This window comes from Passer domesticus, chromosome 4, assembly GCF_036417665.1.
Source record: "Passer domesticus isolate bPasDom1 chromosome 4, bPasDom1.hap1, whole genome shotgun sequence".
NCBI classification, from domain to species: domain Eukaryota; kingdom Metazoa; phylum Chordata; class Aves; order Passeriformes; family Passeridae; genus Passer; species Passer domesticus.
The window spans coordinates 15,241,252-15,257,126 of record NC_087477.1 but is presented as its reverse complement, the minus strand read 5'-3'; the positions used below and the strand labels follow the sequence as shown (position 1 = coordinate 15,257,126).

Below are 15,875 nucleotides of genomic sequence, written 5' to 3'. Positions count from 1 at the left end.
CCTCCCAGCAGGCCCAGAGCCACTGCCCACAACCTGTGTGCCCAAAGCCTGGGTGCCACTGTGCCCAGAGAAGCTGTCAGGCACCCTGGCACTGGGGACAAGCCTCTCACATCTCCAGCATCTGACAGTAGCTGGGGCCAGGGCTGCTCCTGTGGAAGAGCTATTAGAGAATATTAGAGAACTCTACCCACAGCACTGCACTGCACCCCTGACCTCACCCAGCCAAAACTGATGTCTTCCACTTAGGGCTGTGTTATACAAACAGAGACATTTAACCTACTCCATGTGTTCAAAGGATGGAAAAAGCTAGGGATGGCTACAGGCATCTGCTACTTCTCCAAAAATCATCTTCAGCCAAAATCCCGCTCATAACTCCTGCTCTTGCAATATACAAAACATTTTCTCAGCTAATTCTTTCTTTCACAAGGAAACTAGTGTGCAGCTACTAGGTCAAGTCAGATTCTTTCTTTCTATGCTTCAGTTTTACAAGAGCCATTTCTTCCATTTTTAAAGGGAATTAATAGCAATTTCCTCATCCATCAGCTTCCTCACTCCTTTGCAGCTACACTTAAAATAATCAAAATTCAGCAGCAATACAATTTATGTAAGGATTTAAAAACAAGATGACCAGAATGACTAAAACCATCAGGTGATTAGGGCTTTGAGCTGTTTCTTCTTGCCTTCTGGTGTCAGATTGCTTCTTATCTACTGTAATTTTAAATGCTACATATTTGCTTTACCCACTAAATTAGAATCTGGATTATTCTGCTGCTTACTTTAGATTTCCCAAAGGTACAGCTTTCACATTGCACTATATAACCGCCCCCCCCAGCTTCCAAATCCTGCTGTTTCCAATATTTACTGGAACACTTATGTTAGCATAAATGCAAATAGATTTTAAAGGAGAAAAAGGGACTACTTCTAGGCTAGATGTTAACACCACTTCCACAACAAAAGGCCCAAACCTCTTCTCTATGTCCATATCCACAAGAGTTTACAGTCCTACAGAATGGTTCAACCTCTGCACTTCATCTCAATATGCAGTCTCAATATGCATCTCAATAAACAACTAATAGAATTGGGTTTTTATTCAAGGAAGAACTGAATCACAGTGTTACTTTAACCTTCTGGGAAGTCAGGTGTATGAGGTATAATTGGTTAAGTGCTGCCACAGTCAGAGTCCCTAGAACACAAAGTGCAACGGGCACTGACGAGACAGAACACAACCTCTCCCAGGAGCAGCTGAGCTGCCCAAGGGGCCGTGTGAGGCATACGAGGTGCAGCTCCCAGCCCCAGGGCTCCCCACACAGACAGCACAGCAGAGAGGACACTTCCCACAGCACACTCCATGCACGGGCACCCCAGCTGCTCCAGCACCCCAACACACCCACCTGTTACTCACAATGTGATCCTTGCTAGCAACACTCAGCAAATGATCTTGGCAATGGGGCATCAAGACAACCCAGCCTTTCCACCCTAAGGTTTCCTCTCTTCAGTCTAACCAGTACAACCTCCAGAGGAATTCGGATGAAGCCAGGAACAACCGACTGAGCAATCCCTCCTGCTGGAGACATGTATCCACAGAACACAGAAGCCAGGTGCCCTCCCCTGCACTTGGAGCTCTTCAAGGAAATGCTGAGCACCTTCCTGGCTGACAGAGGCAGACACAGGGCAAGTGCTTGAACAGCAATGAGAACACCGAAGTTTGATGTACATGTTGAGTTTTACTTTGCCCACAGCAGTCTGTCCTGGCCCTGGTCAGTTCTGTGGGCTCTTGCTCCACTGAGGGCAATGCCATGGCACGCTGGACATAGCACACACCAGCCTTTGTGCTGACAGGAATGAGGCAGCCCACAGGAAAGGGAAGATTAAGGGGCAGGTTTGTAAGCATCTGCCCCTGCACTTGAGAAAACATGGTCCAAAACATCTTAATTTTGAGGCCACTCAAAGACACAGCAAGAAGACTTTTTCCCGTTCTAACAGCACTACAGCTCAGTCAATAACTGCATTTCAGCTCAGCAGTGGTTTCTCAAGAAGGTTTCCAAATTTCTACATCTTCAGATGAGATTGGCAAGGAGACTGGACAGGAAGCAGAGTTAGCAACGTGACTTGGTTATCGCAGCACAAACCCAGTGTCTAGGCATTATGTACGGACTGGGAATTATCCAACTGTGACTACAAACTCAAAACCTCCACCAGGAGCTCACTACTATCACAGCTACAGAGCCAGCATGTATGATCCTACATGGACCACGTCACCTGGAAAGCAGGTGGCACGCAGCAGATGACACTGTGAACAGCACCTGATATGTGGGTTTGAAGAAAACACTTGTACCTCAAAGAGGATTTCCAGAATGGTGACATCACTGCTCCCACACTGGACTGTGTCAGGAGAGAACAAGTATCTTTCTGTGTGTGTTGAGGTTAGAAACAACCAGGGCCACCCGCTCCAAGCAGAAACTACTCTAAGGTACTCATCTTGCACACTTCTAGCCCTACCTGACCAACCCTGAGAGAACAAACCATTTCTGCACCCACCTTTGCAGCTGCAGTAGCTTCATGTTAGCCCCAGGAACAGGCATAAAACTGCATCAGACAAGAACCAAAACCGATCCAAAGAAACAAAAATACCCTCCCTAGAACTGTCATATTTTAAACGAAGATAGGAATAGTTTGGTCTTCTACACTTGCCCTCATTTCACTGCTAATGAAGTTAGCAAATGAAATAGTGCACTAGACACAGAAACAATCGCCCAAAAGGGAAAAGCCCCTGCTTAATGACAACTGAATGCTCAGGCCAAACAGATTTCCAGACTGAAGTGTTGTGTCATGTTGATTTCATGCAATCTTGTCAGGCTACACTGCTGCAGAGACATTCAGATACACATTTATACGGCACTGCTGCACGCTGGGGGCAACATCTGTTTGCAATGTGCTGCCCAGATTACCACACTTCTAATCAGGTTTGCAGCTTGTAGGGAACAATTGCTCTTGGTTCAAATGCGAGCCAGGTGGAACATCTTTAATCATATAAGAAGATCCCAATCTTCAAGGAAATTTTCTGTTCCGATGTTCTTTTTCAAGACACAGGATTATAAGAGGATGAATTCCCTCTAACAACTGCAGTAATTACATGCCTTCTGCTGGTTCCTCATTTTAGGGTATCGTGGGGGTAGCCCAAGAGTGGGGCATAAGAGCTTTAAGCTCCCTTGGAATTGGGAACATACTGCCACCATCATTTCATAACAATTTGCCACATGTCAGCCCAAGGATTAGCAGCGGGCTGCAACTAAATCTGCAGCAGTTCTCTGACAACAGCCAGGGCAGCAGCTGCTCAACACTGTAATGGATTTACACGTGCTATCACCTCTATTTTCAAGAGCAACAAAAATGGAAGAATACCACACTTGTGCCTGGCACTATTGCTGACATTCTTTTAAATAATTACTCCAGAGATGAAAGAGCAATATAAAAAATAGCGCAATGTGCCCATGACTGCTGCAAGACTTGAAAAAACTTTTTAAAAAACCCAGTACGTCATTTTGGAGAGAAAAGGCAGACCCTTGGCAGAACCCAGACGTACCATTTATACCTAGGATGGGTGAACAATTTCAGGTTACTTAGGAAGGAGTATCTGGAATAGCTCAAGTTTTAGATTATCTTGATACAGGGAAATATCCTGAACCTGAATTAAGCAAGCACCATGAATAACTGAAACCACAGCCAAGAAGGTACAGAGTAACATCAGTGAAGCTTTCAATGAATACACATATTGACAAGAACTTATTCTGCCAAGTTATCCAAACCTGAAACACTTTAGAACACCCAGATTACTGCACACAGGTCTGGGCACCTATAAGCAATCAACATCAGCTGCCAAAGAAACACAAACTGTTGGCAGGAGCATTTTTCAAGTTCTAAAAGCAGCTCAAGTATTTTTTGTTTCTTCTGGACTGGTATTAATAATTTCTTCTTAACTTCTGGCAAGCTGTGTCCCACTGAAAGGCCCAGACTGCACAGTGGTCCCAGGACTCCACAGCCGTGGTACAGAACTCACAGAGGTTTGAAACGCTGCTGGAAGCAGTACACAAAAAAAACGAATGAATCATCATCCCCCACATTTGCTCCTGCCAGGACATCTCTGTTGTGACGCCATGCACATCCAGTAGCACCTGCTGCAGCAGGGGATTCCCAGGGATGTGTCCAAGGCTCCAGGTGACTCCCGTGGCACTGGGTCTGGCACACAGCTGGCTGGTTTGCTGCAAGATCCACACAGCTGGGACAACACACACCACACCACAATGCCCCTCTGATCCCAAGGCAGACACCCGCAGCCACATTTGAAGACACCACCATGTTGCTGAATGTGGGAAGTCTGGAAGTCAGAAGGAAGCTGCTACAGAACTGGACTTGCTTTTATTCAGTCCCTGCATAGAGAACAGGCCTGCAGAACAGGCTCAGAAGGGGTTACCACGGAGGCTACACAAACAAATGACTTGATCACATCTACAGCACACATGAGCTGTACAACATTGAGCAGAACTGCTGTTAACAAAATGACCTGAATCAGAACCCCATCCCGAGATCCCAGGTGGCAGCTCACCGAGATTCTTCCACAGGAGCCAAATGCCTGAAACAGCTTCAGGCAACACTGCCCAACATCTCCACTTCTCACACAGCCCATCCATGTAACTTTGAGTGTTACCTCAATCCTTGTATTCCTTCTGGGAAATGCAATATAAAGCTGAGGGAAGCAAAAGGCCATCCTAGCCCGGCTTCATCCCACAAACCAATAGTGTGAATAAACGTAAGGTGACCAAAGGCACTGAGTACAGCTTACCAGCCAACTGTACCATATTCATGACATTTCCTTCTCACATTTGAGAGCACCACAAAGCATCTTTCTCCCGAGCTTCTGTAACGCTTGATAATAAGAAAGGGGATTACAACATAAGCTGGTTAACACACACTTGAATCAAAAATTTTCATTCCAAAACTTCCTGTCCACAGGAGATGTTTTTTCCACCGTCACCATCAAGTTCAGGCATTCCAGAACCAGGACCTGTTTTCCACATGTCAAGTGCTTAACTCTCTTTCATTAAGAAGTTTGCAATGTAGGGTTTGTTTCTATCAGATCAAGCACTGGAATTCTTTCCCAGGTCAAGCTTCTTTTCCAGTCGTCTCAGGTCTTAGGGCACTACTATTTTCCACAAAAATTCAGGCATTAAGTAGTGTGTGTAGCAAGTTTACTTGTGAGCACACTTTTAATAGGATACACACCACAGGTGAGAGACACCAAGAGCTTCCAGAGAAGTTCCCTATTCCCCAAACTGAGAGGAACCCAACACTGTTAGCTCATTTCACACCCCTTTCCCTCTGTGCACGCCAAGGGACACAAGAGTTGCTGCTGGTCCTTCATTCCCACTGGACAAAAATAAGCACAGAAGGTCTAACAGACAAGCAGCTACAGTCCATCAGGTGCAGGTTTCTTCTCCTGGTAACCCTTCCATCAGTGCCAGCCTGAAATGCACTCTCAGCTCCACAGGAAATATCCCAAGTCACAGCAGCCCACAGACTTTCCCGGCGATGATCAAAGGCTTCTAATTCCAGCCTCTGCTGCTCCCTCGCCTCAACCTCCAGACATGTCAACATACCTGGTGGCACTTGCTTAGCCAGATGACCAGCAGTTGATGGTGGTGGGTCCAAAGATGACACATGATCTTCACCATAGTGCTGCTCTCTCTCAGGAGGTGACCCGAGTCAGTTAATTGCTTTCAGCAGAGAACCCTTAAGCCTCCAAAACAGGAGAAATCCTCTGGGTGACTCTACTCAGCCACAACCCACACACACTACTTATACATCAGACCTGTGCCAGAGCAAGGAAAACCAAGCAGAAAAAACCCAGCCTTTGAGTTGGAGCTGTTGTCAGTACAGCAGAACACAACTTCAGTAAGAACTGCCATTTTTCAAGAAAGTTAGTTTTATTTATTTAAAGATCCCATGTTTATAAGGTCACCATTTCACGTCAATTGCAATTGAACAAGTCAGAACTTAGTGGCCAGAGCCCTGGGCAAACAGTGCTAGCACACTCCCCATTTGGCCCGAGGCACATTACAATAAGGAAACAAAACTTGTGCTTGAACAAGATCCCAGTCTCTCCTGCAAACGCTGGAACTGCACTCAAGGTATTAAACCTCTGTTCCACTTGCCAAGCAATCACCTGCCCTTGGGTGCTCTGAGTAAGGGACACAGTGGTTTACTGCTCAGTTACACATTTCACAATCACAGGGAACAAACCTGAAAGAACACATCATGCAACACTGTTAAGTGCAAGCGGAAATCAAAATATCAGGGAAGGACATTTGTCAAGTTTGCCCCAGAAAGTCCTCAGCTAGAAATTAAAAATGTCCAAAAGCTTTCTCCTTTTCTTAGCTGTCATGCAATTCCTCTTTTCAAGACATTACCAAGAACAGTTCAGTGGGGAACACAAACCAGATTTTAGAAGATCAATATTAATACTTAAATATTTATTGTACCTGATTTGTTTACTAAGTGTAATTCACAGTTAACACATAATTAACGATACATTTATTGAAACCAAGCCAATATTTACTTTTGTTTAAGTGCCAGTTAAAAGTCCACAGGAAAAAAAGGCTATAGAAAAGTGCACAATTTTTTCCCAGTGCCACAGCTATGATTATACAACCAGCTCAACATGTCTCAAACAGCCTGTTTTTTCTGTCATGACAATTTCAGGGGATTTTTCCTCCCCTTAAAAGAAGCAACTTGTGGTTTTTGGGGTTTTTTTTTTAGTGTGTCAAGAATTAGAGCTTGGATTCCAAATAAGAAAAATAAAGCACATGATAAAACACAGTGAAGACATTTGTTACAATCTAAAGCTATATTATAACCATCTAAAAAAGCCAGCAACAATCAAATGCACTTCCAAGATTGCAGGTGAGGAAAGCAACAGAAAAACCTCTGGACACAAGGGTATGAATACTTGGCAGGAGACAAGTACCCAATGGTCCCCATCTTAAATGGAGTGTAAGCTATTTTCTGTTCATATTGCATGTGAATTCAGGCTTACCTCTAAGTCAAAGCAACCTCTAGAAAGAAGATGCCAGGGAAACCTTTCCCAATAGCACCTGCAGAGCAAACTCTTCTGCACTGAAACGGCTTTCACTGAACTACTGATCATGAACGAGGGGACAGAAAGCAAACTTGTTCTCTGAGAGAGCGAAACACAAGCACAGGCTAAGAACACAGTCCTACAGCAAGCAGAATGAATTCAGGTCCAGGGACAGGAGCAGCCACAGGCACAGCGATTTTCACCCAAGGCTCTGCAGAGCAAAGGAGCACTCCCCTGCCCACCCCTCACCACGTGGAGCTTTGCAGCCCTACCAGATTGTCTCCAAGAATGCAGGACCGAAGTGAAAGAAAACACAGATACTACCTTAGGTTGACCCCAGCTGATTTATTTTAAGGCATGTTACCTGAGCTTTTGAAGTTCCATAAAAACAGTCTGTACATGTCATACTAAGGCACCTTGATCACACAAGAACTCGCAACAAAACCCAAGCGGCTCCAGAAGTGACTGATCCTCCTTTTACCATTCAACTACCACACAGGCTTTACTTTGTCAAAGGTACCAAAATAAATATTAAAGTGCTGATCAACCAAATGTTAAAACTGTTCCTTAAATTGCAGGGTGATGCAGTTTTCCACTCACAATGCCCACACAATACGTTATTTTTACTTCCATTCAAGGTAAACATAGACAAAGCTGAACTGAAAAGGAATAATGAATGTCTGCACATGGGGAGGGGGGGGGGGCAATGTAAAATGTTGGTGTTTGACTCAACTTGTACCAAAACTGTGCATTAAATACATAGAACCTTACTGTCTTCACTCAGCTGGACAACTGAACTAGAGAAACTGTGAGTCAGAAGCAGACTACAGGGAAGTAGCAAAATTTGGCCGTAGCAAACAACTTCCCTTCAGCAAAAGCACTTGTGGTTCTGCCCACTGCACTGGCCCAGCAGAACCACACTGTACAGTCTGTCCCAAGGCTCCACAGGCACCAGGAGCTGGATGCACAAGTGGATTTAATTGAAGGTAAAGAACACACCAACACATCCCTTCAACCCAAGTGCTGTCAGGAGGCAGCCGAGCCCTTGGGCATTCTTTGGTCAGTAAACTGCTGTGCATACTTCAGCAGATACACACACCTACAGGTATGTATGCATACAGCTACGAGGTAGTCATGTCACAGATGGAACTTGCCTTGCTGAGAAATGAAAGGAACAGAACCAAAGGGATCTTCAGGAGGACTTGTCTGTGGAGCAGCATGTGGCTCCACATTCTTATCTGAAGATGCTCTCCTGTCCACCAGCCTGTCTGCAAAAAACAAAATGAAACAGAACAAAAAATAAAGTAAAATAAAATAAAAATGTAAGGACTTAAACCTATGCACTGTACAGGGTGAGGGAGGAGTATCTTGTATGCTGGTAAGAAGCACAGCTCTTGCCTGCACAGCTGATCTGGGCAGCTCCTTCCTACTGCAAAGAAGGAGCCTGGCAGAGTGCCTGGGAGGCTCTGCCCCCACACCTGTCCCTGCTGGAGCACCAGGGTGATCCCATGCCTTTGTGCAAGGCTGTGAGAGCTGGGCTGGGGGATCTTTCCCAGCGAGGAAGCAGACATGTTTTCTTGGCTCCCAATTCTGCACAGATGATTAAGTGGTTACAGGAGCTGTTTAAGAAATCTACTTCTTCACAATGCTGTCAGAAATGCAGCATCAGATGTTGCTTCTGGCCCATCACTAACCGACGATCACAGCAACACCAGCAACAGAGGAACAACAAGAGCCAGGAGCTCCAATCTGTCACTCTGTGTCACAGCTCTCCACAAAGGTGCTCGGCTCAGAAATCCATCCAATTGCACATCACCTTTCACTGCAATCAGCACCACTCTACTAGGAAAACCCTCACCAAGTACAAGCCATGTTCTGGCCTGGGAACTGGATCCCCTTTCATGAGAGAAGTGATTAATCACCCCAGCAGTACCCATCACTGCACACACTGACGTTAAGCCCCTCAACACACGAAATCCAATAGAAATGCCAGCCTGACAAATTGTGGCAACATCTTCATCCTCTAACAAAGGCTTTGTACATTTACTTACGTGTTACTGTCAAACATGTAAGCTTTAAAAATATATGCCAGATTTAGAAACACCTTTAATTTATGTATTAAGCATCAAGAACACAAACTAGGGCTTCTGAGAAGAGACACAAAGGATTTGTGTTTTGAACACTAGTCAGCACCACCAACTTACACACCACTGTATGTGAGTTATAAAGTACAGAACAGCATTTGGCTTCAATAACAGAATCACTGATCAAATCTGCATGTGCAATTCTCTCTTCTCTAGATGGCAAAAAAGTTACTTAGGCTGTTGAGTACTTTCTCCCTCACAGGAGATAACCTATACCTAAAGAGAACTCAGACTTCAACCTTGGTGCATATCTAAGGAAACTCCACTAACTCACACAGTTAAAGACAATTTTATAGGTACAAGACTTAATTTCACAATAAATCTCCTGATCTCCCTTTATTCCAGCCAAGACTGAGAAAGCACCAGTAGACAACATGAAGTATAATTATTCCTGCTTTGACTGCAGTAAAGGCATTAACACTGCCAAGTATGCTCATATGATCTTTGGCACAAGACCCTTGGTATCGAGAAGCCAGGTTAAAAGGTCTCTGAAGGCTGTGGCGTGTGTACCTACATACACAAACCACCAAGCTGCCCCTCCTGAGGGACACCAAGCGCCAGGAGCTCAGAGCAGCTGCAAGGCAGCCCGTCTGTACAGACAAGGCTGCCATCTAGTGTGCTGCTGGCAAGGGAGTGACTCGGTTATTTCTGCACTTGCTCTATGTGAGTGACTGAAATCCCTAATGCTGAGCAGAGCTGTGCCCTTGGGTTTGGTTTACATTGCAGATACAGCACATCAAGGGTGCTATCACACCCAGCTCTCCTGTGCTCTGCACTCCTTGAAGAGCTGAGCCCAAAATGTACCTTGGTTATCATCTTCTTTGGCCTGCTTCAGACTCAGGAGTGTGTTATTCCAGAGGACTAAGGGTCACATTTGGAAGGAGCATGCTTACAGATATTCAATCCTACTACCGAATCCAATCCTTAACTTGGACGTGGAAGGAATGCTAAATTTCAGCTAGTACATAAGCCATTTTCCCCAGCTACCAGAGAGACATTTGACTGTAAAATGTATGCAGGCTACATTCCCAACTCAAAAACAGGAATCTGATTTGATCCACACGGATCCAAGGCAAAACTAACAACCAGAGTTTCACAAACAAACCCACCCAGTCACTCTCCTAGAGGATTAACAGGTAATGTGCACATCCAATAGGAAAAATACTCAACTGAAGGCAAAGGTATTTTTTTCAGTTACTCGAAAATCAACTTTACTGTACTTTTAATTGCAAGAAACTTGCTGATAGACAGCCAAGCATATACAATCTGTTTTTTAACACTGTCACGTCTTCCAAGTCCCACTAATAAATCTGATCTCAACAAAGCCAGTTATAGGAACAGCAACTAACAAGCATGTGTTCATCAATTAAGAACAGAAGGTAATTCCAAGTAAAAACCATGGAGATAACTGACTTCACGAGGAAAAAGTTTATTCAACTATTGCCATATCAGTACAATAAACCAGCCCTTACATGTAGCCACTCAAAAAGGACAGTACAAAACATTAACATAATGTAATAGATCAATTTTCTTTCAGGCATTTTCAAAGGACATATCAGACCCACACAATCTTCTGCTCTGGTGTGCAAGAAAAAAGCTGGAAAGGAACAAAGCAAGCAGCCAAAATTCTCTTCCCATCTGACAACATACCTCTGCTGTTGAGAGCCTCTTGGCAATGAAGGTGACACAAGCAGTGTAGAAGAGCTAAGATAGTACCAGTTTTGCAGTAATCGAGCCAGTAACTACCAGTTTCAGACGGTGAGTTCCTATTGCACGTGTTTTCAAAAAAGGAAAAGGAAAGGAAGACAGGCCCAACCGTGCCCTCAAATGCTCAGAAAGAACGTTCTGTACACAGCCTGCACGGTCCTTGGACAAGCAGGTGTTGGAACTGCTGAGCAACCACAGAGCCCTCATTTACTGGGAAGCAAAGTAAGCCTTCAAGCGTCCCTTACTTGATCTTAGCAGGTCAAACTCTCTGTCCAGCAGCTCCTCCTCTGTCAACTTGGAAAAATTGTCCTCTCCAAATGGGTTCCAACCTGACATATCAGGTGGGTTACTGATGTTCTGCTTGGGATAACTGGCAATTGCTTCAGCATCAGTAATGCCTGACCTGTAGAGTCAGTTCAAGGAAGCAAATAAAGAGAAACATGACAAGATTGGTTATCAGGGTCAAAATCTGAGACATGCTTCATCGTGCCAAGTCCTACACACAAGCAGCACACATGCAATAAGAGCTCATCCCAAAAAAGCTGAAGGCTGATCTAAAAGAAGCCTAACAGGAACCTACACAAATATATAACCTGGTTTCTAACACCAGTGAAACTGGACAGATCCGTAGGTTTTTATTTTTAAATCAGAAAGGAAGGGGATTTTTTACTACATACACTGTTGTTCACAAGAATTAATGCAAAAGTCATCATTTATTACCATTTATTATGCACAGGCAGGTCTGAGGGTCACTGCTCAGGGACTGTATCTCTTCTGAGGTGTATTTCATGTTACATACTCAGGTCACACCTCCGCGCACAGGAGTTGGCAGCCCCAGCACATCAAGGCAAACTACAAAGCTGCTCTCAACAGGGTCTTTGAAAGCCCTTTCACATGCACATAACCTCACTCAACACAGACTACTGACCACCCCAAGCAAAGTGGTTAGCAGTCAGTTCCTGGAGTAAGTCCATGATCAAGAAATACTGGAAGAAATACTTTAAAAAAAATTGTACCAGGCTCATCTGTTAACAAACTGTCTCACTTTGCTCCCAAAATATCCTTTACCACTGAACACCCACTGTCCAACTGCTCTAAGTAATCTCTTACTACCAAAGCAAGTAACTTCTAAGAAAAGGGTTTGGCAGTGCTCACCACAACTAGCAATGTAAGCCACGAGTAAGCCCAGGCTCAGCCCAGCCACAATTCTCACCTGCTGGTAGGGTAGGGAGGATCTGCTGCTGTTCCGCCATGCACTGGGAGCGACCTGGGGTAGGAGATTAAGGCTGGTGCAAAGTCTTGTGGAGAAGTGATGTACTCAGGGGACTGCACCTGCTGCGCCCGCTGCTGAGCCAGCACCTGCTGCTGCAGGAGAGCCTGCTGGTACTGCTGCACCTGGGGACATCAGGCCTGTGTTAGCAGAGCACGGGCTGGCCGAGACTCTTCTGCCAACTTCTGCTCTTGCAGCCACCTCCACCACCCTCCAGAACACACGGGCACAAAGAGATCACTCCAACAGGTCAGAGACTGCTTCTCTATTCCAGCCTATTACCACTTGGATTTCTGTAATTATTGCAACCCAAATATATGCCACTGCAGCACTGCTAACTGCGTGTTCATCATACTCTACTCTTAAACCTTAATACAAGATTTCAGGACAATTTCTCCTGATCTTTACAAAAGAGGCTATGACAGTTAGCCCTTCTGCTTTTCAAGTAATAATTGGATTTCACCATCTTCAGTCACTCTGTTGTGTAATGTGTATTTCCTGCTGTGGCTAGTACTGGAAACATTAACCAAGTACATTTCACATGAGCACAACAGACCTTCTTATGAAACTTGGGATAGCTCCCATGCTATTATTAATACACAAGTGCAACTCCAGACAAGCTAGTTTGGATTAACTTCTCACCAACTAAATATTATTTTAAATGCCAAACTGCATGCTATTTACCACATCCACAGCTCCAGTGCAACTTGCCAGGCACATGTCTCAGTACAACTACACAAGAGTAGACTCACAAGCACAGGCCATATATTAAGACTGTACTACCTCTGTGACTTACCATGGCAGGATAGTGTGACTGGGCAGACTGCTGCTGGTACACAGATTGCAGCAACAGCTGCTGCTGGACCATCTGCTGGTGCACTGCTTGGTGATACTGCAAAGGCAAAAAACAGCTTCAGAAGCAGTGATGGCCCCTCAGAAATAAGCAGGTATATGAATTAATGCTTCTTCTGACTATCACATCTATGAGTCCATAGCATTTTGCAATTAAGATATATCATCAAGAAGCAGCTTGCGATTCAGTCACTGCACTTCAACCACTCTGTATGGAAGCTTTTTCTTTCCTCCACTCCTCAACCAATTTGTAATTAAAAAAAAAAAACAACCCAGAAAGAAAGGAAAAAAAAAAATCTGGCTACATATTTAGCACTGGTGCATGTACAACCATCTACTGCAAGCACATCATCATCGCCCATAATCACTCCTAACATTTATCCCAAGCTCCTTTACACATGGGTAAAGCCTTGAACTCACACAGTGGTGATGCAGAGCAAGATGGAATTCAGGGTCAAGCTGCAAGAACACAGCACAAAGCAAGCAACTTTCTAGGACAGACATTACAGGGCCAATGACTGAACAAAGCAAAAACAAGAAGGGAGAGGAGTTCTTCTAGCTGGAAAAGTACAGGCAGCAACAGCAGAAGTGTTGAATGATTCCAAGGGTTATGAACACACACAATGAGTCTCCAACACGTGTCCAACAGTTCTGACTGTACCTGCTGGATATAAGCATCCTGCATGGCGGGCTGGTGCTGCAAGTGGTGCAGCTGCTGCAGTCTCCAGTCTCCCTGCTGCAGCTGCTGAAGGACCCTGTGCTGCTGTGGGGTGGTCCCTTGGGATTGTGAGATGTCTTGTCCATTCCCTGGGCGAGTGGTTCCTGTGACAGACAACACCACTGACATCCAGATGCCCCAGCTTCAGCCAGAGCTCTCCCTGGTCGTTTTCCACCTCAAGCTGACATTGCCTTTCAACGTCTCTTCCCAGTCTGACAACCAGGACACCCAGTAGACACCAAGCTGACTTCTTTACAAGTAATTCCACGCCTGCAAATGAACCATTTCCACGTGCAAGATGCTGGAACTTCCCCTGGTCTCATGACAGCAAGCTGGGTTCCAGACTTCTGCTTTACCAACACTTAAATTACACACTGCAGGACCTGAAGTTCTTATCTCAAAGCATGCAGCTGTGTATGCATTCAACACAGAGGGTTTTGGGGTTTTTTCCCCCTAAGGAAACTATTAGCTCATCCATCAATCTCCCTTAAACAGAGCACGTGATTAATTTTGCCATTCCATTGCTTTTGCACTTTTAAGAGACAGGTACTACCATAAATTTCTCTCTGCCACAATGTGTTTTATATCTGAAGTGCCCATGAATGATCTGTTCCTTGTCACAACAGAAAAAGCTGGGTGCTACATGGATCCCACCTAATAAAAAGTACTTATACCTGGGACACAAACATTCTCAGTGGCCTTTTGAGACTTTTCCAACACCATCCCTGAACTACTCTTCCTTTTGTGCAGCAGCCACAGAACAGCATGAAATGCAATTATACAAAGTGCTCGAGGTAAAAATGTCAACTACTTAAGTGAATATTTATCAGAGCTGTAACTCTTTCTGAATGAGAAAAATAACTAGGATTTTTTAAAAACCCATTTTACTTGAATGAGTCTCCCCTAATTCTTCCTGCACCCACAGTGCCATGTGGAATGAATCTGTCAGTCATGAGAGAAGTGACATATTTCTAGCCTACAAATACCACCAACCTATTGGTGCCATCTCATAACTTCCTGAGGCACAGGACAATATTTTTTCCAACTACAAAAAAAAAACCCCAGTTTGACACAGAAGGCCTCTGTACTATTTGTGAATTATTCACAAGTCAAAACAAGCGTGAACTACAGTGTGCAGTGGGCAAGTTCATTCAAAAACCAGTGTTAAGCACAGTGAAAAAACACTTGCACTTCTCAATCTCAGTTTAGTTTCTGTAGCAGCTCAAATTTACACATTCAGAACCACTCACACATTCAGAATCTCTCAAAAACTGAAGATCTGGTTTTCAGTATGTAAAAAAGTAAGACTGATAAAACTGAGTTGTAAATGTTATCTCTAGTAGAGCAAGAAGGAGAGGCACAGTTGCTTCTTTATTTTGGTCCATCCTTACACTTTAAGTTACCTTTTTGCCCACGATTTGCAAATTCCCCAGGAACTTGTACTTTGACAGGAGTTGCTGAGCTCTGGATTGCCAGCACGCTGGAAGGGGCAGTGCTCGAGTTGGCCTTTGGTCTTTGTCGTGGTGCAATTGAGGTTTCTGTTGGTCCTACAGCATCTGTTATTCTGCAAGGACAATTTTTCCCATATAAGATACTTGATGAAAAGACAACTACTTCTGCTTCAAATTTGATGCAGTACATCTCTTAAAAGCTGAGTTATGTCTTAATCATGTGCTACTCTACCGCAGCACTGAGTGCAAGTACCTTAAAATTCATTCCCTAAAACTCCAGTCCTGTGCTTGAGTCCACAACCCTACAATTAGGAACAGTACTGCTGTTCATATGTACAAGAAATATGAGAAAGGAAAACCTTATGTGTTAGTTCAAATTATTTCTACTTCTACAAATTTCTTAGGTTTTTGTTTCTCTTTTTTTGCAAATGGAGCTGATAATTATAATTGACTTTAAAAATATCTGAGTCACACATGCTGGTAGATTCAAACCCAAAAAACTTCCACTAACAAGGAATGAAAGGGTAAAGGATTTAACCAGCATCAGCCTTTAGTTCATACACACTAGATCATAGCAGAAATCAGAGGCATGGAGAGAAAT

The 15,875-nt window shown here is 44.2% G+C and overlaps 1 protein-coding gene across 5 annotated transcripts in view; it reads right to left on the bottom strand.

The window, feature by feature from the left end:
* The window catches only part of BMP2K (BMP2 inducible kinase), a 49,687-nt gene that overhangs the window by 6,138 nt on the left and 27,674 nt on the right, over positions 1-15,875 (bottom strand). For 4 of the 5 annotated variants that reach the window (XR_010360565.1, XM_064416319.1, XM_064416322.1 and 1 more), the window contains exons 10-15: positions 15,227-15,387; positions 13,767-13,927; positions 13,050-13,145; positions 12,197-12,378; positions 11,229-11,386; positions 8,287-8,400 (exon numbers count right to left, since the gene is read on the bottom strand). Coding sequence is in view for 4 of the 5 variants with exons in the window: in XM_064416319.1 (XP_064272389.1) it covers positions 8,287-8,400; positions 11,229-11,386; positions 12,197-12,378; positions 13,050-13,145; positions 13,767-13,927; positions 15,227-15,387 (872 nt within the window). In the remaining variant the exon portion in view is untranslated. The remainder of the gene's footprint in view (positions 1-8,286; positions 8,401-11,228; positions 11,387-12,196; positions 12,379-13,049; positions 13,146-13,766; positions 13,928-15,226; positions 15,388-15,875) is intronic. The other variant, XM_064416320.1, reaches the window with a different exon arrangement.